This window comes from Chrysemys picta, chromosome 11 (genome assembly GCF_011386835.1).
Source record: "Chrysemys picta bellii isolate R12L10 chromosome 11, ASM1138683v2, whole genome shotgun sequence".
In the NCBI taxonomy this organism is placed as follows: Eukaryota; Metazoa; Chordata; order Testudines; family Emydidae; genus Chrysemys; species Chrysemys picta.
Window position 1 is genome coordinate 35480908 of NC_088801.1, and position 24244 is coordinate 35505151.

The following is a 24244-nucleotide window of genomic DNA, read 5'->3' on the forward strand; positions in this document are numbered from 1 at the left end:
GACATGGTGTTAGCGTCAATTCAGATAGCTCTGAAAACATGAAGTTGCTGCAGCTGTGGTGGAATCGGACAAGCCTATGTGTACTTAGTGGGGAAATAAAAAACAGAGCGTGCAGGAAAATTCAGATTGTCGCATCATTTTAAGTTGATAATTGCTTTTTTGGTATATCATCTGGCACTGAAGCTGTTAATCTTGTATTACATCTGCTGTTTTATTACATGGATAATATAATTTGCCCATTCAGATAAAAAAATCTTGGGGAAATTATCAAATGCACAGATTACATTCATGATTTCGGATCATAGTATCTCTGCATTGGAAATATTTTTCATTTGTCATTTTTGGCAGAAGTATAAGGTGGCTTTAAAAGAAGATGGTTCTGCTCTCAGTTCTGAAGATTATGCAAAATATACACAATTTAAAGATAGCAACAGAAAATAAAATGTCTAAGAATGTTTAGTAGCGAAGACCAATTTGGATTTAACACAGAAATTCTTTCAGGACATGATATGTTACCAGGGAGGGGATTTACGTTCAGGTACCTAAACCTGGTTCCTTGCTCCCTAATCTGTGAAGCCAACATGCTTGTCCCTGAAAAGAGGGAGCATTCCTCTGGCTGATGCTTTCAGTGTCAATGATGGGATCCTGAGGAAGCCATGTCCACACCTCCTCACAGAGGGAAGATTGATCTGACATAAGACCTTTCATGGTGGTAGTGTTAAAAGGGCAATTGTGCTGGATGCTCCCACCCGACACCACATAATAAACACTTTTTTAACTGTTAATTTATTTCAGTGAGTGTGGGAAAAATCCTTTTATACTACCCACTAACTATCTCATTCACTAGAATGGTCACAACATTTTCCGGGGAGGGGGGAAGAAAAGAAACAATTTTTCTACTTACTTTTAAAATTAATGTATACACTCTGTATAGCTGCCAATTCATCACTTTTATAAGCAATACATTAATTTTAAACTAAATTTTTAAAGATTTGCTACTTTTCCAGACATCTAAAGAGACCAAATGAAAAGTTAAATGCCCTGTCTTGAAAGAAAAACAAATGAATGGATCAATTTCACAACACACTGTTCTCATATAAGTACCCTATTTAATACATTGCCCTACAGACAGTGATATGAAGGTGTATCCATTTAAATTGCTTGTGTGGTGGTGGTCTAATATTTTTCTGTGTTTTTATATTTTTAGCACTTTTTTATGTGTGAGGCTAAACGGTAATTAAGAAGTGCAGGATGAAAAGATGGCACAATCAGTGCTGGTACCACCAGGACCTGACAGCTTCCACTATTTCACAAGAGAGTCACTTGCAGCTATCGAACAACGTATTGCTGAAGAAAAAGCTAAGAAGTCTAAAAAAGAACGTAAAGATGATGATGATGAAAATGGACCAAAACCAAATAGTGATCTGGAGGCAGGAAAGACACTGCCATTTATTTACGGCGACATACCTCCAGGAATGGTGTCCGAGCCCTTGGAGGATCTGGACCCATATTATATCAATAAAAAAGTGAGTGTTTCTTAAGACTGCAGTGAACATGTTTCTGTTAGAGATTAAGAGTATTAAAATACTATAGACCCTTTGCAGGACTCCCTTTTTTCCACTACTTTGGGCCCAACCCAGATGTAGTGCTCCAATGGTTGACTTCATTGGCACTGCGTGCAGTAAAATGTGTTTGCAGGATCAGGCCCCTGGTTTGGGTGGTGTGATACACTGTTCGCTTTATTATAATATACTTGGCATTTCACTCTAATTGTAACTGTATGTAAAATCGTCATTTAAGGATGTCAGTGTTTTCATTATGAAACCCACTGAAAAGTTGCCTTGAATGGCCCTCTTGCTCATTTTCTTCACTATTATGTGGAAAACTTAGGTTTTATTCCTGATCTATTCTCTCATTACTTGGGTTGTCAGGGGTGAGGAGTTAGGCAGAGATAGTATATCAGTGTGCTCCTAATGCATTTCTCTTCACCCTGTAATCTCAGAGACATTGTATCTTCTTCCTAGATAATTTGGGTGAAGGACTGTTAGTCTTTGAAGCATATTCCTTATCCAGAATCAGGTTACTGCAATAAGGGGCTCAAAGGAGCGCTTGCAGTCAAAGAGGTAGGGAAATATGGGAAGAGGTAGGGCTCCTTGCAGGAGTACCCATAACATAAAAAAACTCTTTATACTCTTTAAAAATATTTTATTGAAATATGCCATTTTTAATGGAAATATGGAAAGGTAAAATTTTTGCATAATCCTGTAATATGTCCCATTGGAGCCAGGCAGAGAAGTACAGAAATGCCAGGCCTTTGTGCAGATCGCCCTGGTTTCCTCTGATGTCCCAGATCTTCAAGTTTTGGGCTTTGCACTGTACCTACTCCAAAAACAGAAAAACCTGCCCCATCCCAGGATAAGCCAGAGGAAACTCTGCTAGCTGAAATTCATGGAATTTTCTGTCTTCAGGATTTTTTGCTGTATGTGGAAATATATTCCCCTTGAGTATTAACTAGTACTCTCTAAAAACAAAAACAAAAAAAACAACTATTATTAAGAGTGATACATTAGCTGAGCAAACCAAGGAAATATATCAATCCCCATCAATCATTTTCAGTTCTGAAACCACAGCAATATCATAATGAGATGAGCTTAAGACAGATAGAAGACTTAAGAAGAAATATGTGTCTTTATTTGCTCAATGTTGTGTTCTGAAAGTTCACATACTGACAGACACTTCATATTCTGCTTGCCTTACTCAAGTAAGTAGTCCTGCTGAAGTCTGGGAGTAAGGCAAGCAGGATTTGGGGCCAGCTGCTAGTGTTTTTTCCCCCTCAGTTCTCCAGTAATAATGATGTAGGACTCACCGCTGGAGATCTGAAACTTAGCATCAAGATCATTGTGCCTTAGACATCAGAAAAGTAATTGCTATTAATACTGAAAATGGGATAGCCTCTTTCTTCTGATTGCTAAAACAGTTTCAAAATTGCCCATGTGATAGTGATGTTGCAGACCATGTTATTTTTCTGAAGTATGGTGGTTTAAACGCTTTACAAGTTTATGCATTATGATCAGAATTTCTCATAAATTTTCACTGATTTTCCTTGAGTTTTGTACTTTTAGATCAGGCTCCATTTTCATTTTATAAATGTGTGTCAATGAGCCTGCATCACACAAATGATGGCTTCAATAAGAATTTGTCTGAGTAAGGGCAGTAGAAAACGTGTGAGGAGCTCAGGATTTCAGCCAGAATTTCCTGAAATAAAGGGATGAAGTTCCAAGGGAAACAAGGAGAGAAGGGGGCAAAAGTGTGGTGAAAAGCAAATGAAATTCCAAGGGTACTGAGGACCAAAATAAAGCCTCGTTAAGGTCTAAAATGTGGTTCTGGGAGTCAGCAGCGGGCAGGGGGTGAGAATCAGTGTGTGGTTTAAAAGTTGTAGCATTCATTCTGGTGGAGGGAAGTACTATGCCTCCAGGGATACAGCAGCAGCATTTACTATACCTGTACATAAAGCAAAGCATGCCCTCCTTAAGTGCTGCCCTCCTCTCCTAGCTGATGCAGCGGGGCCACTGGCCATACTACTGTCTTATGTCCCTTTTGATATGTCCAGTGCTGCCTGCAGTGCAAAGAAGTCCCTGTTACAGTCAAGGAGCACAAACATTCATATTATGGCTTTCTTCTCCATGGGGAGGAAAGCAGCTCAAGCCTCTCCCACCTCTGAGCTTGCCTGAGCAGAGACCGTCTTAGGTTGGCTCCATGTGTATGTGGAATATAAATGTTTCAGAGACTCAGGTGTATAAGGTACGTTGAATAAAAGGTTGAGCCTTCTTGGCTTCTCTGGTTTTAAGAAAAGATTTTCATTCAAAGCTGTTCCATTTATAAATGCCATTTTAACACAATCAAAATATATAACCTATTACTGACGCTGTGGGCAGATGGTAGGAATTGAAATACAAATCTTCACTGAATTCTGTGTGTTAATTAGGTAGCACAGATAAGCTTTTAAATCATTAAATATGAAAGGTAGATGTATTCATGGCCAAAAAAGCCTCATGATAAATATGAAAAAGAATAACAAATTTTAGTTCTATTTTTTTAGTGAAAAAAATTTAACCTTGTGCATGAGAGGAAAATCTGAACATGCCATATCATGTCCATACAGTGTGTGGCTTTTAAAAGCTCGAGGCCTCTTTTTCAAGGGCACTGAGCATCTTCCATTCCATTTATTTTGATGGGATATAAGGTTTACAAAACACCTTTGAAAAATCAGGCCATCAGTGTTTATCACTCCACCTCACTATTTCCTTATATGGGTGATACCAGAATTACTGCAGATACCTGGTGTAGGAAATTCTGAAGTTTTAATGAATGTATAAAAATTATGTTTAGCATATCTTAATATGCGTTATAAGATAGGCACCAACAAGGGTGAAAGTAACTTAAAGGACTTGCCAGTACACCAGAGTCCTGAGCAGAGGGCCTGGCCTCAACCAGAAGAGGAGGGGCCTTTAGAGCTCCGGGCCTTTTAAATCGAGATTTAAATGGCCTGGGACTCCAGCTGCGGTAGTGGCGGCTGGGAGCCCCGGGCCCTTTAAATCACATCCGGAACTACCAGCTGCTGAGGCGGCTGGGAGCCCCGGAGCTTGGGAGCCATTTAAAGGGCCCAGGGCTCCAGCTGCCGCTACCGCAGCAGAGCCCCCACCCTTTAAATCACTGCCCGAGCCCTGCTGCTGGAGCCCTGGGGTAGCAGCGGTGGCCCGGGGCTATGGCAATGATTTAAAGGGCTCGGGGCTCCCGGCCGCTGCTACCGCAGCGAAGCCCCAGGCCCTTTAATTTGCTGATGGAGCCCTGAGGGCTCCCAGCTGCTGCCGCTACCCCGGGGCTTGGGCTGCGGGGCTCGGGCAACGATTTAAAGGGCCAGGGACTCCGGCCACCGCTACCACCTCCAGCCCTGTAAATCGCTGCCCGAGCCCCCTGCTGGAGCCCCCAGGGTAGCAGCAGCGGCCAGGATTTCCGGTGGTGATTTAAAGGGCCCGGGGCTTCCAGCTGCTGCTACCATTGGGGAGTCCCGGGCCCTTTAAATCACTGACAAAGCCCTGGGGGTTCCCGGCTGCTGTCACTACCCCAGGGCTCGGGATTCTGGTGGAGATTTAAAGGGCCTGGGGCAGTAGCAGCGGCCGAAGCCCTGGGCCCTTTAAATCGCCACCCGAGCCCCACTGCCAGAGCCTGGGGTAGTGGCGGCGAGGCTCTGGCGGTGATTTAAAGGGCCCAGGGCTCCAGCCGCTGCTGGGAGCCCCAGGCCCTTTAAATCGCCTCCTGGGGAAGCCGGTCCAGTACACAAATGGTGTGTACACTTAGAGCTCACTTTGTCCTCTGTCAAATAAGACATAGAATATTTATGTTTTCTAAATAATGCTGTTGAAATGTTTTAATACAATTCTATTTGTAGAAATTCAGTTGGAGGCTGTCCTGCATGTTGGGTGAACTACACATGAAGTTGTTGAGTCTGCAGAGGTGTAAATGAGAGCAGAATTCAGCTAATTGTAACTAATGATGAAGCACAAGTGATGCAGAATATGAGAATCTACACTGTACATATTTTCTAAATTTTCATTTTGTTTTCTTTTTCAGACTTTTATAGTATTGAATAGAGGGAAGGCAATCTTCCGATTCAGTGCTGCCTCTGCCGTGTACATGTTAACTCCCTTCAATCCTCTTAGAAAAATAGCTATTAAAATTTTGGTACATTCATATCCTTTTTGAAGTGGTTGGTTCAAAATATTAATGAACAAAATGCTGCTTTTATTTTAGTATTTAAATCATTAGTTGGTAGGCCATCCCAGGACAGGTAAGATCCACAATGCTCTTTCCATCCTCTTTCTGCTGCTTTCTCTCGTCTCTCTCCCTCCCCTTTCTCTCGTTTCTGCAGCTGTTCTGGTGAGATCAGAAGCCACACAGCCAAATCCTCTCCCTCTTCTTTTCCCCTTACCACACCTTCCTTATTTTTTCTCCTTCCATCTCTGGTATTACCCACTTATTTTACTTGCCCATTCCCCTCTCCAGTAATTTTCCCCACATGCTCCAGGTATGTTGCTTAAAATGTTTTACAATTCTTAAGTGACACTTTGCATTAAAAAAAATGTAATCTTTGATCCCCGATTTTAGTTTGCATGAACAGCTGCAGAAAATATTTCTCTACCCCTTTTCATTTTCTGATTCAGATCACAGCTGTAGTAGCGTAGGTTAATAGGGTTCCTTGAAATTCTGAGTTTTATTATACATTATCAGTCCTATATGTATTTTTATCATTCTGTTTTTTTCTGGCAACCATTGCCATTTTATGTACTTGTATTTCTGGAGGTACTTTAATTTTAATCTTCAAGTAGCTCATGAGCATTCTGACTAGTGCACAGAAAACCTCAAAACTGAATGATAGTAACACAATATATGACTCTGTCTCACTTCTATGATAAACATAAATCATATGAATCTAGTAGTAACTATGGATCCGATCCTCCAAACACTACCTTGAGTAGTGAGTGCCTTGACATCAGTGGCTCTACTCAAGGTAGTAAGCAAAGTGCTCAATGTGTTTGCAAGATTGAACCTTATAGAGTTAAACTTGAGTCCTCTATCATCAGAGCCCTGAAGCGTGTGCATATCATTACTCGCATTGTTTCTCAGAGTTGTGTTCTACATATTTGGAGATGGTCACATGATTTTAAAAGGACAGTCTTTTATTAAAGCTGAAATGCAATTGGCATAACAAACCCAGTAACGTCAGTAACTTTTAATGTGTTCAATGCTCCTAAAAACAAGAGGTACTATGTCAATTATTTTAAAGTACTGTAAGATCCCTCGGTGTCTAGTTTTTGTACTCCCATTCCAGGTTGCAAGGTAACTAAATACTGTGCTGGTAATATCACACCCCTCAACACACTATGGAATTCTCCTGGATCATGGAGCTGATCTTGGTGCGGGTAGTTGGGATCACACATTATGAAAAAATTGGGTGAGCACATGTCTTACAGTGTGGGAAAGACATGCCCCTGTTATTGCTCCATTCTGCTCTGATGGTGAGACACTTCTCAGGAGCAGCAATACGGTAGGGGCATGCAGCTTTTAGGAGGCATTTCTATAAAAATCATTTGTAAGCCCTGTGCAATATATTAATGTATAAAATTATTAGAATACATGATTTTAGATTAGTTGAAAAACTCCTCAGAGTTGCTGCCCCTTGTCTTCTGCTCCTTTTAAATTTGAATTTCTGTGGTATCACAGCAAACCGTATTCTGAGAAGAAGGGATCTTTCAAATATTGCAAACTAGCAGAATGATTTGGAAGGGGTGCTATGTGCTGCCTTGGCATGATGGTTTGGAGGGCAGAGATATAAAATGTTGCAATAAGAAAGTACTCTACAGATTGCGATTTTGTAGTTGCTATTCTATTCTATTCTATTATTTATATTGCAAAGCCTTGTAAAACCTTTAATATAAGGGAAGAAAATTAAAATAAAGGTACTTACTGACCTCTTTTCACACCCTTCAGTCTCCATGTTTTAAACAGATTTCCCTGGTGGATGAGATCTTACCAGGTGGATTGCATACTGAGACATCGCACAGAACAGGAGCCAATGATATATATTATTTGTAGGAAAGTGAAACTATAGACTAGTTAGCTATATGCTACATGTCTTCCTTATCCTAATTATTTGATGCATTCATGTGCTTGTTTTTAATAACTCTTTCAAGATTTTCTTTAAAACCATATATCGTGCACACTGTTCCTCTGTCCTCTTGGATATTTATATTTTTACAATTTTCTATTGCTAAGCAAACCACAGACAAGGGCATTATTATGCATTTTATTTCTACATTTACAATTTGATTTTAAGGAAAGTGGGTGGAATGATGGGAACTATGACATCAGAATTATGGTTGGAGTTATAACACTGTCAGTCACCCTTTCGTTAACCACAGTACGTTCTAGTCATGAAATAGTTTCCTGATAGCAACATAGTTGAGATTATTTTGTGGCTGCTTGGTAAGTGGAATTTTAGTTAAATGAATTTAAAAAGTAAATTATTTTGAAAAAAAAACTTCAATTCTTATACTAAGTTTAATGTTTTAACTCAGTGCTCTAGGGGCAGGTCTTCACTACGGGGGGGGGGTCGATTTAAGATACGCAAATTCAGTTACGCGAATAGCGTAGCTGAATTCGACCTATCGGAGCCGACTTACCCCGCTGTGAGGACGGCGGCAAAATTGACCTCCGCGGCTCCCCGTCGATGGCGCTTACTCCCACCTCCGCTGGTGGAGTAAGAACGTCGATTCGGGGATCGATTGTCGCATCCCGACGAGACGCGATAATTCGATCCCCGAGAGATCGATTTCTACCCGCCGATTCAGGCGGGTAGTGTAGACCTAGCCTAAGACAACGTGGTTTTGCATGACTGGGTTAATAGCCATCATTATTTTATGATTATTAGATAAGAGAGGAACTGATTGTGCCCTTAGTATCCATGCACAGAGTAGAAATCTCAGGCAGAAAGTGTGATGGAATCAGTTGCCTCTGGAACAGCATTGCTCATCTTTCTCCAAACTCAGCAGAAGGCTCTCTGTGAGTCTGGCAATTTGGTGGTGGGTGGAGAGGGATTGGGGTCTGGAGGAGAGTGCATGAGGCTTGTGACTTGGCAGAGCTTCTCTCCAGCTTGCAAGTATTCACTGTCACACTCAGTCTCCTTTAAGTGGGTTTATTATCTATACAAAACCAACCAACCAAACAAAACCACTCCCTGAGCTTAGCCTTTGTCCTAGGGTTTCACAGCTTTCCCTCCCGGGGGTCTTAGGTAACCCTGCTTCCTGCAGCTTCCCAGTCCTGGCCAGCTTCCTTATTCAGTCAGCTCTGTTACTCTTCTGCGACAGCAGCTCCAAGGCTTCCTGGGCACCTGGCCCCTTGCTCCCAGGACCCCACCACAGGAGTTGGTTCTGCTTCTAGCCCTAGACACAGCCTAGCCTAGCCTACCCTATCCCACCCATCTCTCCCCTTCTTCTTGTCCTCTGACAGTATTTTGTTGCCCCAGGTATAGCCCTGTCCCCTTTAATTGGCCTCAATGGCCCACCTGCTCTCACACTGGGAGCTGGGCCTGCTATTCACAGGGACCAGCTATCCTGTGACAGGGCTGGAGTAGAGAAGGAGGGGTAATTTAGAAGCTAGACCCTACATTTCTGTCTTGGGAGAAGGAAGTGTATTGTTGGAAACCTCACCCCCCTCACTGCTTATCAAAAGATTGCATAGGAAACTCCATGAGGGGAACATCATAGTGTTTGCTGTCCCTTATGCTGGTATTCCTGAGCAGGAGTACCGTCTGCACCTATGTTTTTAGTCATAGCCACAAGCTAAAGCAGTTCTCAAAGTCTCTAAAATACAAATGTTCTTAACATTTTGTAGGTTTTGGTGCCACCGTGTGGCCATTTTATATATCATATGTCTGTATGTTTTTCATTTTGGTGTACTTTAATGTTTATTGGGCTGTGGTGGTTTTTATCTCTCCTGATAGTGAATGGGGTAAATCCAGAGCAACTCCATCAAAGTGAATATAGTGATTTTGGATTTGCTTCAGTGTTTACTCTGGATCAGAATTAGTGAGAACAGAATTTGGTCCAAAATCTTTTAACATTATAGCACAAGCGGGTGTCATTCATGCTTCCCCCTGAAGTATGGGACAAATTTCTCTGTGTTCTCTTCCAATGTCTTATAGGCCTGCCTTGCAACATATGTAATATTCTAGCCCTGAACAGGTACAGCAAAATGTGCCAAATTATGTAGTGATTTTGTGAAGCATAGCAATATTGTGGAGAAACTATAAATTTAGCTGTTTGGCACTAATGAGCTAAATCAGATTTATGTCCATATCTTCAGACTTGAAAGATTGTTGCATTATCCCATTGTACTATAGTCCACCCCTTCTCAAGTCATTCTTTTTTTATTAAAAAAATCATCTATGATCTCTTTTTAAAACTTCAGTTTTCTTTATGTCAGACTTTTTTATTTCAATGGCTGATTATTCTCTTTTAAATGTAAAGCAACAACTAAGAAAATTCTGAGATATTTGGGGCTTTTGCCCTGAGCATCAACAGAGTAGTGAAGGGATTAATAGTTCCTGATAATGAAAATTTGCTTAAATGTTGATCTTCATGTAATATTCTTGTTATGATGACATTTTTCTGATGTATGTTCCTTGACTATAATCTACATTGTTCAGCATGCTTATTATGTGCACTATTTTGACCAACTGTGTATTTATGACCATGAGTAACCCTCCGGAGTGGACAAAGAATGTAGAGTAAGTTAAATGCATTTTCTTTAAATATATTCACAAATCTGATATTAGCTTCTGTAAGTGATCTTATGTTATTTATGATCATATGAATTGACCACAACTAGTCTGTGACATTGTTGCTTGTTTCCTCTGTCTCTTGTGACTCTAACTTAAGACCGTAAATGACCTCCCTTCTAACAGGTTGTTTGTAACTTCCATTCTCTACATGGGAGCGGAAAGCCGCTTGTAGTGCCATACAGGATCTGTATATCAATCTTTTTATACACATATTTCTCATTAATTTCAGTGGAGTTATGTATATGTAATGATGGCAGGAATCAGCCCCTTCTCTGCATATTGTGGGTTATTGATATTTTTCATTGTGTGATAAACACGTCAATAGAGAGATTATCTCATGGACCGCTGTGCCTCCAGTTCACAATTGGGCAGACCTCCCTTCCATGGGCAAACAAATAACATCCCTGTGTAGGGTAACCAGATGTCCCGACTGTATAGGGACAGTCCCAATATTTGGGGTTTTGTCTTTTTGGGTGACTATTACTCCTACCCCTATCCTGATTTTTCACACTTGCTGTCTGGTCACCCTATCCCGGTGACAACTAAGGCATCTGCTTGTATGAAAAAGTAATAGTGGGAGAATACTTCATGGATTTATAGTTCTTTTCATTTGATTTAACAGCTGGAAAATAGGAGGAGGCAATCCAGCACTTTGTGAACAACCAGCTCTCTACAGATCACTGGCAGGTGCTCTGTGGATGACTGGTACAGTGTACACCACAGTTTGGGAACTACTGCTCTCCATGCTGCTTCTGGTATTTGAAGAACATTAGCTTCATTGTTCTCTTTGATAAAGGAAAATCTTGCATAGTCCTCAAATGCTGAATGACCACACTATTATATTACTTACTTTTTTGAATGATATCCACCTGGTTAGTTAAATCCTGGCACTATTGAAATCAATGGCAAAATTCCCATCAACTCCAATAGGCCAGGTTTTCTTTCAAGATGTTTTAACATGTAGTAACTAGAGATAAGCATGGAAGCAGACTCTGTTTTAATTCCTACAGGCTCTGAGCAGGCCTGATGCTACCAAGGGTTCTCACAGAACCTTCAGGGGTAGAGGGCAAGTCACAGTGTATGAACTGCACCCATGGAACTTATTCTATACTTATTGTGGCTTTGGCAGTGGGGAAAATCTGGCGGAATATGGTCAGTGCCAACCCTCCCCCCAACCGGGGATCTGTATTTCAGCGGAATCCCCGTGGTTGGCCTTCTATGATATTTGGGAGCAAGAAGAGAGCATGTCACAAAGTTGCTTTCTCTCTCCAATACCTTCAAAGCTAAATCTTCATTCTTTGGCTGCCCTTTGCTCAGGGAAGGAAATGAAAGCTAGGAGCTGTTGGCTATTTTTGAGTTGCCTGAGTAAAAAAAGGTGTGGTAATAAATTCTTTGCGGTCGAAGAAAAAGTTTTTTTAAATAAACTCATAAAAAGTTAAATGGATTTTTATCAACTTTTCCAAAATACTCAATTTTGGGCAGAAACCAAAGGCTTGATCCTGTGACATGCTAAGCCTCTCTTGCAAATGCAGAGTTGTATAATATATTTTAATATTCAGATTTCGATTCCTTTTTTCTCAGACAAATAATTCTGCAGATGTTTAAAGTTAGTTAAATCCTCTATTCAATCCTTAAGCCATTTAAAAGAAGAAAATAAATCAAATAAAATAACTATAAAAAGTAATACATATAGAAATGTTATGTCATTAATATTTGTCTCTATTAATTTTTGCTTGGATATTTTCCTCAGATACACATTCACTGGAATTTATACCTTTGAATCACTTGTAAAAATTCTTGCAAGGGGCTTCTGTTTAGAAGATTTTACTTTTCTTCGAGACCCATGGAATTGGCTAGATTTCACTGTCATTACATTCGCGTAAGTCTTTTAACAATTTTTAACGTTTATGAGGGTATGAAATTAGTGGCTACAAATTACATCATATTTTGGAATGCAGAACATTTGGAGCATGGATTTCCTGTTGTTTCAAAATGATTTTACCTGTTTTGCGTATTTTAATATTTCAAAATTAAACATACTGCAGAAGCCAGAATGGTGTGTCAGCCACTAATATTGTGACTAATATTGGATTATACTCTCAAGAGAAGCTAATTTCATATCCTGTCTTCTTTCTGTTTACCAGAATGGAAGTGATCCCTTTGACTTCATGCCACAAAGTTACCAAATTAGGTGTTCAAAATTAAAATCAGTGTGGTTTACTTCAGTGACATTTAAGTTTAATTTGATGGTCAGGAAAGCATATTAATAATACAAGGCAAAATACAGTGAAAGGTGAAGAGGTCTTGATGAAAGACCCAAGTAAGTAGCATAAAATCTGCCTAAATTCTGAATAACTGTGATTTAATCCTACAGGTATATAACAGAATTTGTAAACCTAGGCAATGTTTCAGCTCTTCGAACTTTCAGAGTATTGAGAGCTTTGAAAACTATTTCTGTAATCCCAGGTAAGAAGTAATTGGTGTAAGGTGTTAGGCCCCTTGTATCTCCAACTGTTATCTGTGTGCTGTCATTGTGTTTGTGTGTGAACTCCCCTATTACAGATATGTGACAGAGTTTGTGGACCTGGGCAATGTCTCAGCGTTGAGAACATTCAGAGTTCTCCGAGCATTGAAAACAATATCAGTCATTCCAGGTGAGAGCTAGGTTAAACACTGAGGCTGACTTTAATTCCACTGAAGCTTTAATCACACATTTTAAGCATAAGCCGTGTTGCTTGCTTCACATTATAAACAAAATAAAAAGCAGGAATCAAAATTAAATTTATTTAAATTTGCTTTTTGCTTTTTTAGTATTAGTTTTATTTTATTTTCTGAATCAGCCTTTGAGTTTAACAAATTCTTGCATGAGACATTTGCAGTAAACAGCCTATGTGATTTGCATCTTATGACATCAAGCTTTCCTTATACATTTTTTAAAAAGTTAATCTTAAGGCTTTCATATTGATGCAAATTTTATCATTTGTTGCAAGCACTTGGGATTGAAGCGTGCAATCAGTTTTAAAAATTTAACATAAAGAAATAAAACCATAAAGGATAGCATGGGCATGCATGGGGGATTTTTTTAAAGATGTCTTTCTTCTCCAAACCATCACCTGTTCTATAACATAAGATTTAACATTGTATCCTTAAAATATTAGTATGTAATAAGATCTTTTCTGCTGTCTTACCAATGTAAAATTTTTGAAACAAAACAATATAATAAAGGTTTGGGCAAGAAGCATCAGCAAATGAAAACAAGAAACTTTTTCTATATAGGGCTGAGATATAGCATGAATAATAAAATCACTTGTTTTGGCATTACCAATGTGTTTGGCAATATGTATTCTTTATTTCCATACACAAATTTCAAATGAACATAAACCTACAGCTTTTCATTCATCCTCACAAGCGATTGGGCTTTTCATAAAATTTACTATATCACAAACATTAGAATCATTTTCTTGTCATTCTGCATGAAATCTTTATCTTTGCAGGAAAAAGCACATAATATTTTATATGTTTAGTATCTGCTTAACATCATAATAAATATCCCTTTCTGTTTGCAGGCTTGAAGACTATCGTGGGAGCCCTCATTCAGTCTGTGAAGAAGCTCTCAGATGTAATGATCTTGACTGTGTTTTGTCTGAGTGTATTTGCACTAATAGGGCTGCAGCTGTTCATGGGCAACTTGAGGCACAAATGCTTGCAGTGGCCTCCAGACAATTCTACTTTGGAAATAAATGTTATTTCCTACTTTAATAGCACAATGGGCGAAAATGGAACATTTGTTAATACAACAGTGAGCACATTTAATTGGGAGGAATACATCGAGGATAGAAGTAAGAATTTATAATATGATTCATTACATTGTTTTGTCTGAAAGATTTAACAACTGATAGAAAAGCATGGTGCTATTGTCTTTCCATTAAGATTAAAGTAGTATAACCAGATTTAAAGATATAAAAAGTCAAAGGTCTGGTAGTTCTGGTACAACCAAGGAAGCCATTATTTATAGATAAATAATCAATCTCAGTGTGGATTAAAATTTCTCATCAATAAATCATCATCATATTATCGCCGCATGTTAAAATTTCCCTTAAAAAATTCTTAAAGATAGTTTGGATGGAGTACAACTAATCCCTCCCTGAGTCTTGATCTGGAGGAATAAGCAAGAGCTTGCATATTACACAGCTGTTCGTTTATTTCTAATCTGTGAATAAATCAATGACCTAACACTTTAGTATCCTTAATATCCTATCATTTGGACAATGATTTAAAGGAAGGTACAGGAACCAGTGCAGCATTTGCATTGTCTTAGACAGGCAGCTGGTTAAAGACACAAACTGTTACATTAACAAACAAAAAATGTTAATAAAAATAATAAAATCAGTATAGAACAATTCTGAAAGTCTTTGTCATGCTTTGATATGGTGAGCTGTATTTCCTTTGTCCTAATCTATACCATTACTGTCAAGGTGTCAGCTCCTTTTCTGATTGTTAATTATCTATTTTATTATACTTACAATCATGTTTAGTGATTTAACCTACATTGTAATTAGATCTTGTCTTATATACTTAGCCCCTATTACTATAGTATCTCCCCCTCACAATCTTGTAATATATTTATCCTCTCAACACCCCTGTCTACTATTATCTCCATTTTACAGATGGGGAACTGAGCCACGAGACTAAGGGCCAGATTTTTAAAGGTATTTAGGTGCCTAAAGATGCAGATAGGCACCTACTGGGATTTTCAAAAGCACCTGCACCTAGTGGGATTTTCAAAAGCACCTAAGTCCCAATGACTTTTAAAAAATCCACACTAGGTACCTAAATACCTTTAAAAACAGGACCTAAGGTTATACTGGAAGTCTGTAATAGAACAGGGAATTGATTCTAAGTTTCATGATTTCCAGACTAGTGCCCTAACTACTGCACCATCCTTCCTCTCTAAATAGTTATTAGATGATCCCCTACAGTGGGACTGCAGTTTTTCTTTAAGACATCTGGGGCATAAGGTCTGCACATTGTCTGTCTGTATTTATATTAGATTCTCTACCGTGTCCAGCTTATGCTGTTGCAGTAGTGTAGAGACATGGTCAAGGAGCTGGTTACAGTTCCCTGATTCTCTGGTTGCATGTGGCCCAGCTGGCAATGGTCCATAAGGGTAAGTCTACACTGCATTTTAAAACCTGCAGGAGTGAATCTCAGAGCCCGCGTCTACAGACTTGGGCTCACGCTATGGCACAAAAACATTGTGGCTCAGGCTGGAGCTCCAGCTCTGAAACCCAGCCCATCCCCTGGCTTCAGAACCTGAGTTCCAGCCCAAACCCAAACATCTGTGCAACAGTTTTTAGCACCATAGTCCTATCCCAAGTCTGTAGTCTCTGAGATCACTGCAGTGAGTTTTAAAACAGAATAGACATAAGGGACTGTCTGCATTCTGGTGATAACCAGAAAACATCTCACTCTGGCTATTCGCCCTCCCTGCCTTGACATGCCACTTGCACCAAGAGTTGGGCTAGTTCTGACGGTGCTACATCTATTAGAGATTCCCCATTCCAGGGGGAGATAGGGTAAATTGCTGTTCCTTTTGCACCTCTTGAGTGGCACAAAGGAAACTGGGGGCAAGAACCTGCCTTAGGGATTTTAAGAATTCTATCCCTTCCATTACACTTCAGCTTATTCTCATTGTTAGCCAATATGTTTAAATTATCAGTCACTGCTATTAACATGGTAGTTAAGCTAGAGATCAGATTCTCTAAGCCCATCATACATTTTCATGGTCTGCATTTCCCAGACATTTCTTCATAAGTAAAATGAGTTGTCTTTTGTGAATCAAACCTATTCTTACTGCCATTGGCATTTTAAGATTAGTCATTCCTCTGGCCCAATATGTTGCACGTGGGATATCATCTGATTTCATAACAGAAAGCTTTATGTCTGTACCTCAAGGCCAGTTTTCCTCTTAGCATAGTTTTATTCTGCTAGAGGCATAGTCAATATTCCTTCACGAGTAAATTTACTATGGGACAAAAGGTCAAAAAATGACCAGTTACGTCTATCTGTATAGTTTCAGAGTAGCAGCCGTGTTAGTCTGTATCCGCAAAAAGAACAGGAGTACTTGTGGCACCTTAGAGACTAACAGATTTATTAGAACATAAGCTTTCGTGGGCTACTGCCCACTTCTTCGGATGCATATAGAATGGAACATATATTGAGGAGATATATATACACACATACAGAGAGCATGAACAGGTGGGAGTTGTCTTACCAACTCTGAGAGGCCAATTAAGTAAGTGAAAAAAAACTTTTGAAGTGATCATCAAGATAGTCCAGTACAGACAGTTTGATAAGAAGTGTGAGAATACTTACAAGGGGAGATAGATTCAATGTTTGTAATGGCATTGAAGTTGATTGTATGCAGTTTGCATATCTATTCCAGCTCAGCAGTCTCTCATTGGAGGCTGTTTTTGAAGTTTTTCTGTTGTAAGATAGCCACCCACAGGTCTGTCATTATATGACCAGACAGGTTAACGTGTTCTCCCACTGGTTTTTGAGTATTATGATTCCTGATGTAGATTTGTGTCCATTAATTCTTTTGCGTAGAGACTGTCCGGTTTGGCCAATGTACATGGCAGAGAGGCATTGCTGGCACATGATGGCATATATCATATTCGTAGATGTGCAGGAGAATGAGCCCCTGATGGTATGACTGATGTGATTAGGTCCTATGATGATGTCACTTGAATAGATATGTGGACAGAGTTGGCATCGGGCTTTGTTACAAGGATAGGTTCCTGGGTCAGTGTTTTTGTTCAGAGATATGTGGTTGCTGGTGAGTATTTGCTTTAGGTTGGGGGGTTGTCTGTAAGCGAGGACAGGTCTGTCTCCCAAGATCTGTGAGAGTGAGGAATCATCTTTCAGGATAGGTTGTAGATCTCTGATGATGCGCTGGAGAGGTTTTAGTTGGGGGCTGAAAGTGACAGCTAGTGGTGTTCTGTTATTTTCTTTGTTGGGCCTGTCTTGTAGGAGGTGACTTCTGGGTACTCGTCTAGCTCTGTCAATCTGTTTTTTCACTTCAGCAGGTGGGTATTGTAGTTTTAAGAATGCTTGATAGAGATCTTGTAGGTGCTTGTCTCTGTCTGAGGGATTGGAGCAAATGCGGTTATATCTTAGAGCTTGGCTGTAGACAATGGATCGTGTGGTGTGTCCTGGATGGAAGCTGGAGGCATGTAGGTAAGTGTAGTGGTCAGTAGGTTTCCGGTATAGGGTGGTATTTATGTGACCATCGCTTATTAGCACAGTAGTGTCCAGGAAATGGACCACTTGTGTGGATTGATCTAGGCTGAGGTTGATGGTGGGATGGAAATTATTGAAATCATGGTGCAATTCCTCAAGGGCTTCTTTTCCATGGGTCCAGATGATGAAGATGTCATCAATGTAGCGCAAGTAGAGTAGGGGCGTTAGGGGACGAGAGCTAAGGAAGCGTTGTTCTAAGTCAGCCATAAAAATGTTGGCATACTGTGGGGCCATGCGGGTACCCATAGCAGTGCCACTAACTTGAAGGTATATCTTGTCCCCAAATGTGAAATAGTTGTGGGTGAGGACAAAGTCACAAAGTTCAGCCACCAGGTTAGCTGTGACATTATCGGGGATACTGTTCCTGATAGCTTGTAGTCCATCTTTGTGTGGAATATTGGTGTAGAGGGCTTCTACATCCATAGTGGCCAGGATGGTGTTTTCTGGAAGATCACTGATGGATTGTAGTTTCCTCAGGAAGTCAGTGGTGTCTCAAAGATAGCTAGGAGTGCTGGTAGCAAAGGGCCTGAGGAGAGAGTCCACATAACCAGACAAGCCTGATGTTAGGGTGCCAATGCCTGAGATGATGGGGCGTCCAGGATTTCCAGGTTTATGGATCTTGGGTAGCAAATAGAATACCCCTGGTCGGGGTTCTAGGCATGTGTCTGTACAGATTTGTTCCTGTGCTTTGTCAGGGAGTTTTTTTAGCAGATGGTGTAGTTTCTTTAGGTAATCCTCAGTGGGATCAGAGGATAATGGCCTGTAGAATGTGGTGTTAGAGAGCTGTCTAGCAGCCTCTTGGTCATATTCCAATTTATTCATGATGATGACAGCACCTCCTTTGTCAGCCTTTTGATTATGATGTCAGAGTTGTTTCTGAGGCTGTAGATGGCGTTGTGTTCAGCATGGCTGAGGTTATGGGGCAAGTGATGTTGCTTTTCTATCTGTATGAAGCACACCAGAAATGCAATTTTACCCATGAATGCCCACAAAGAATAGATATTTTTGGTTTTGCTTACAGATATGAGTATTCTCTGTTCCCCTTACTCCTGTCAGCCTTTAGACCAAAGACAGATATTGGGATATATTGTTTGGGAGATACCAAAGAAGAAAAGTCTGCTAATTCCAAACAGTACATTCCAATCTCTTTTGCTTCCATTAGAATTTTCCACAAATAGTTCTTCATCTTGATGATAGAATTTGGACTTTCCCTTAATATTGGGCTGGATTGTGCAACCCTTACTCATCCTGATGAGCACTTATTTTAAAAATTATCCTAATTCTGACAATGGGGCTGCTTGGTTGAGTAAGTGCTTGTCAGTAGGAGTAAGAGTTGCACAATCTAGCATTTTTGCTCATGTGCGGTTTCACCAATTGATAGCTTTAAAGGGCTGAATTTTGAACATCTTTGTGGCTATCTAAAAATCATCTCTCTACTTTTATTTACTTTGGGATTTAACTTGATTATGTTTGTTATTCAGTAATGAAACTTTAAGTGCAATAGAACATGGATCCATTTACATCACCAGAGAATTTGACTTAGTAATCCTGTCTCTCTCACACACACACACACACACACAGCTTGGTGGTCTCCCTCCACTTCTCAAAATCAAAATGTAATAGCAGCATGCTGTACTGAGTTCTCATGTTACTAACATTTAATTACTTCAACAAATTGCAGTGTAGTAGTTGAATAAATTAGTATCCTATGAAGTATCATAAATAATTAATATCAAAACATATGGACAAATACATTTTGTTGATTCAGTGTCCTTGTAATTTTTTCATGGTATTTGTTCAGTTATTTGCAAATGTATAAAATTTGGTAATCCACAGAGGGTTTCCCTATCATTTGTATGGCTTAACAAGATTCTACTGTACTATTGTTTTGCTGTTTCTCCAAAGAAATGCGTCTTCTAGACCTCTTAGAAAATCTTTTGTTTGTCAAAAACATTATTTTTGCTTTTTCCCCTAGTTCTAAAATTATAAGATATTTCTCCTAAAATTATGTTTGTGGTTTCCATGTTATGGTTACATTAATTTCCTTTAAAACACAAACGTTTATATTATTTTGTATGCTTAAATTTAGATTTAAATGTTTTCTTTATGTGGTGATTAAACACATTTTTTCAGTAAATTCACCTCACTTCCTCCCCCCACCCCCAACCCCTTTCTCTTTATAAACAGGTCATTTTTACTTTTTGGAAGGTCAAAATGATGCTCTGCTGTGTGGCAACAGTTCAGATGCAGGGTAAGAAAATGTTTCATTATATTTTATGGTCTTTTATGAAAACAGTTATATGTATAGATATAACTTAGGAAAACTCAAGCGGACAACCCACTGCAGTGTCTTCCACAGTTTATTATTTCAAATCAACAAAGTTTCTGGAGTATGATACTGGATTTCTGAGTATCAGTATCAACATGACTTGAACTTGCAATGGTCCTATCTAAGTGCATCAGGCTAGCCTCTTTCCCTAAAAGTAGGCATTCAAATACTTTGAGAATAAACATTTGCTGCCATCTGGCTGAGTAGTGCCCTTATTATCAGCCATGCCAGTGGACACTCTTTTGCAATTCCACAGGAGATGTGCTGACAGCTGACAAGCTTGTGAGAATCAAGAGCTTGAATGGGAAGGATAGTTTATTATAAATTTGATTATTAAAGCATTGAAATGTTCTTAGAAAATAACATACTTTTTTTCTTTTCTAATTTGTTTTGTCTTAGTTAACCTTACAGCATCCTTTATTGGATTGTTTTGTAGCGTAAAATTTTAGCTGAGACTAATTTAATCTTGAGTAAGTGACTGAATGTTGGCAACTCATACTCCTGAACATTTCTATGATGTACAGTCGTGTGTAATGATTTGGAGTATCTATTTAAAATAGCATTTCTTCTTCTTTTGTAGTCAATGTCCAGAAGGATATATATGTGTAAAAGCTGGTAGAAATCCCAACTATGGCTACACAAGCTTTGACACATTCAGCTGGGCGTTTTTGTCACTCTTTCGACTGATGACTCAGGACTTTTGGGAGAATCTTTATCAGCTGGTGAGGATCCACTAAAATAAACACTATTACTACTACTACTAGAACAACTACAACATAGCATTTACATAGTGCTTTTCATCCACATATCCCTGAGAATGCTTGGGGCTGGAACCATCTTTGTGTTTTGTGTTTCTGTACTACCTAGCACAATAGGGATCTGGTGGATGACTGAGGCTCTTAGGTTATACTGCATAAGAATAATTGTGAATAATCAAGAATAACTGTATTAAGGTGGGTAAAGTATCTATCTATCTTTACCCAAATTGGCAAAGTGTATTGTACAATCAGTGAATACCAGAGTCATGTTTGGCTCCTAGTCCAGTGTTCTGTATGTCACTAGACCATGCTTCCTCCTTAAGAGGCACATCCTGTCTCTAACCTCCTTGGGTGTGGAAGGATAAGGTGTGACCAGTGGGCCTTCTACTATGTAGATCTACAGGATAAAACCCCAGTTTAGGGGGAGAGCTGTGGCAGCTGACACTACTACAGCCTCTAGTTTGTAGAAGAAGTTGTGAAGCAGCTGAGCTGCAGAATCTTATTTACCTTGAACCCAGTAGAGATTCTTCTGCAAAGCTCATTTAACTCTAGTTTTGCACTTGTGAGCAGATTATGACCCATATGAATTATCTAAATTCAGTTGTGTCAACACAAGCTCTTATTATAATAGAATTGTGCATTACTAAATTATAATGTATAGAGACTATGTAGTAACTTTAAAAAACTGATAAAGCTATTTATTTCTTTTTTACCCAGACGCTACGTGCTGCTGGCAAAACATACATGATATTTTTCGTTCTGGTGATTTTCCTGGGTTCTTTCTATCTGATTAACTTGATCCTGGCTGTGGTCGCCATGGCCTATGAAGAGCAGAATCAAGCAACCATGGAAGAAGCAGAGCAGAAGGAGGCAGAATTTCAGCAGATGCTTGAACAGCTGAAAAAACAACAAGAAGAAGCTCAGGTACCTTTGTAATCCAAAACTGCTCCTTTAGTGCAAGACTGTGCCCTGGTCCTTTTCAGCCGCACATGAGAATAAACCCCGCTCCTTCACAGTAGTAAATTACTTCCCCCACACAAACACAGCCCCTGAACAAGGGTGAGCAATAGAGAAATAATGACTCTGCTCTACTCCTTGCTCAGGCCTAAATGATCAGTTCAGTCTGTTGATTAGTAACAAATCTGGTAAAGAACACTGAGCTGAGACACTGGAGATTGAAGTCTCAGATGGAGATGTGAAAAAAACACTGGTTCTGCTACATGAATTATTTACAGCTAAATGACTTTTCATTACATTTATTGAATGTAACTCAGGACAAATATTTTGCTGTGAAAACGGCAAGACTGAGCAGAAAATTACAATAGAGATTCAGGCCAAAAGAAAACTTACTTATTTTGTGGGCAGTGCTCCCCACTAGAGTAGTGTTGCATCACTTGGAATCAGATTGGAAAAAAGGCATACATTTTAAATGGTGAGAGTAATTAGCACTGGAACAATTTAGCAGGGGTCATATTGGATTCTCCATCACTGACAATTTTAAAATCAAGACTGGATGTCTTGATTCAAGAAATTATTTTGGGGAAGTTCTATGGCCTGTGTTATATAGGAGGTCCGACTAGCTGATCACAATGGTCTCTTCTAGCCTTAGAATCCATGAACCTTTGGGTCCTACTTTGAAGCCTCTTTCCTCTTTTTGAAGCCCCTCACACTTCCTAATGGACTGGTTGGTTGACTGACATCGTACTCCTGGCCAATGGCTAGCTAAAGCTGGAGTTGATCTGTATCTTCCTAGTACGTGTCTGGCTAAAGACCAGCCGAGCTGTGCCTTCTAGCAACATCTGGTGCTGACTGCAGCTTTAAAAAACGCATTATTTAGTAAAATTCTCTACAGATGTTTGAGACTATAAGCAGGACCAGGGCTGTTGTGGAACATAGTTTAACTCAATTCTATGAAGACCACTTACTGGAATGATGGCACTGGACATTGCTAGTCCATTAAGGAGTTGGAAAGTATCCATATGTGCAAAGGACCCAGCAAAGGTGGTTTAAGGAAACGTTATCCCCTGTTACTGCAGATTTTTTTTCTCTTATATTTTCTTTTCTCTACATTCTTTCTTTGACTACATTCCCTGAACTTTGTATAGTTTCTCTGCTGGTTAAGATTCATTGCAAAAATGCTATATTGTTCCTTCTTCTTTAATCCAACAAAAACATGATTGTTCACCTGTGGCTCCAGTGATGCAGTTTTCTTCTGGACTGTTCTACTCCCTGTCAGGTTCAGGCTAGAATATCAGGGCCATTTTTGGTCTGGATTGCAGTGGACTGGTGAATTATTGTTCCTTACACATTGACAAAAAGGTGCTTTGTGAAATATGCAATGCTTTATGAAGTGGGTTCAGTGGGTTCAGTGCTTCACTCTCACAAACATCACATTCACTCACTTTAAAAAAAATTAAAAATATTAGTGTTGTACATTTTAATTGTGTTTAACTTTGTGACAAAACAGGCAGCAGCAGCAGCTGCAGTAGCAGCTGATTCAAGAGAGTTCAGCGGAGTAGGTGGGGTAGGAGGATTCTCTGAAAGTTCTTCTGAAGCATCGAAGTTGAGTTCAAAGAGTGCTAAAGAGAGAAGGAACAGAAGGAAGAAGAGAAAACAGAAGGAGCAGTCTGAAGGAGAGGAGAAAGATGAGGAAGATTTTCACAAATCTGGATCAGAAGATAGCATCAGAAGGAAAGGTTTCCGATTCTCCATTGAAGGGAACAGGCTGACATATGAAAAGAGGTTCTCTTCTCCACATCAGGTACAGTGGTATTATCCATTCAACTGTGTCTTTATTGCATCATAATCTGTTTGTCATGGAGAGTGCAGTAATGGTAAGGTCAGAAGGTGAACATCCTTATTCCTGCAGAAGGTGTCACAGGATCTTTAATGTAATTTCAAATGGTCAGGACTTTTTGTTAAACACTTGCAGTGAAATATGAAGCTGTTAGAATTAGAGAGATTTTGTTTTTCATTGCAAATTAAAAAAAATAAACCCACCTGAATGAAAAATGTGTCACTTCTCACATTTCTTTCTTGAAAATGGGCCCATTTACTTGTGAAAATGGGTGCATTCAGAGTGAATAGTGGTTTCAAGATTTTGCATGTTCGTAATCTGAAATATCACATTTCCAGTGACAAAGCAGCCATTTAATGAACTTCACAAAAAACAAAATATGAGGGACACAAAGTCACTTCACATGGCAAAAATTTCCATGTGAAATTTTTCATGTGAAAAGTGTTCATTAGTTTCAGGACCTTGGTTTCATGTCTCAAAAAAAGATAGCAGTCCCAGTAGCAAAGTGCCACTTGCCTCTCTCCTGTGGCATTGGCACAATGGTGACTGAGAGAGAAGAGTGCCATCTACAGAATCCACAGCACACTTCCTTCAGTAGCTGTCTTTTATGCAGAGGTCTTGGATCCCAACACTGACCCAGCTCAAACATGTTTAGTATG

General features: G+C 39.5%; 1 protein-coding gene across 2 annotated transcripts in view; it reads left to right on the top strand.

The window, feature by feature from the left end:
• LOC101941550 (sodium channel protein type 2 subunit alpha) overlaps positions 1–24244 on the top strand; it is a 116664-nt gene that overhangs the window by 25051 nt on the left and 67369 nt on the right. The window contains exons 2-11 of one of the 2 annotated variants that reach the window (XM_065561783.1): positions 1208–1526; positions 5632–5750; positions 10256–10345; positions 12150–12278; positions 12962–13053; positions 13966–14238; positions 19889–19952; positions 20611–20752; positions 21506–21712; positions 23256–23549. In XM_065561783.1, the coding sequence (XP_065417855.1) occupies positions 1260–1526; positions 5632–5750; positions 10256–10345; positions 12150–12278; positions 12962–13053; positions 13966–14238; positions 19889–19952; positions 20611–20752; positions 21506–21712; positions 23256–23549 (1677 nt within the window). In that variant the 5' untranslated portion in view covers positions 1208–1259. Of the gene's footprint in view, positions 1–1207; positions 1527–5631; positions 5751–10238; positions 10346–12149; positions 12279–12773; positions 12866–12961; positions 13054–13965; positions 14239–19888; positions 19953–20610; positions 20753–21505; positions 21713–23255; positions 23550–24244 lie in introns of those variants that run through there. The other variant, XM_065561784.1, reaches the window with a different exon arrangement.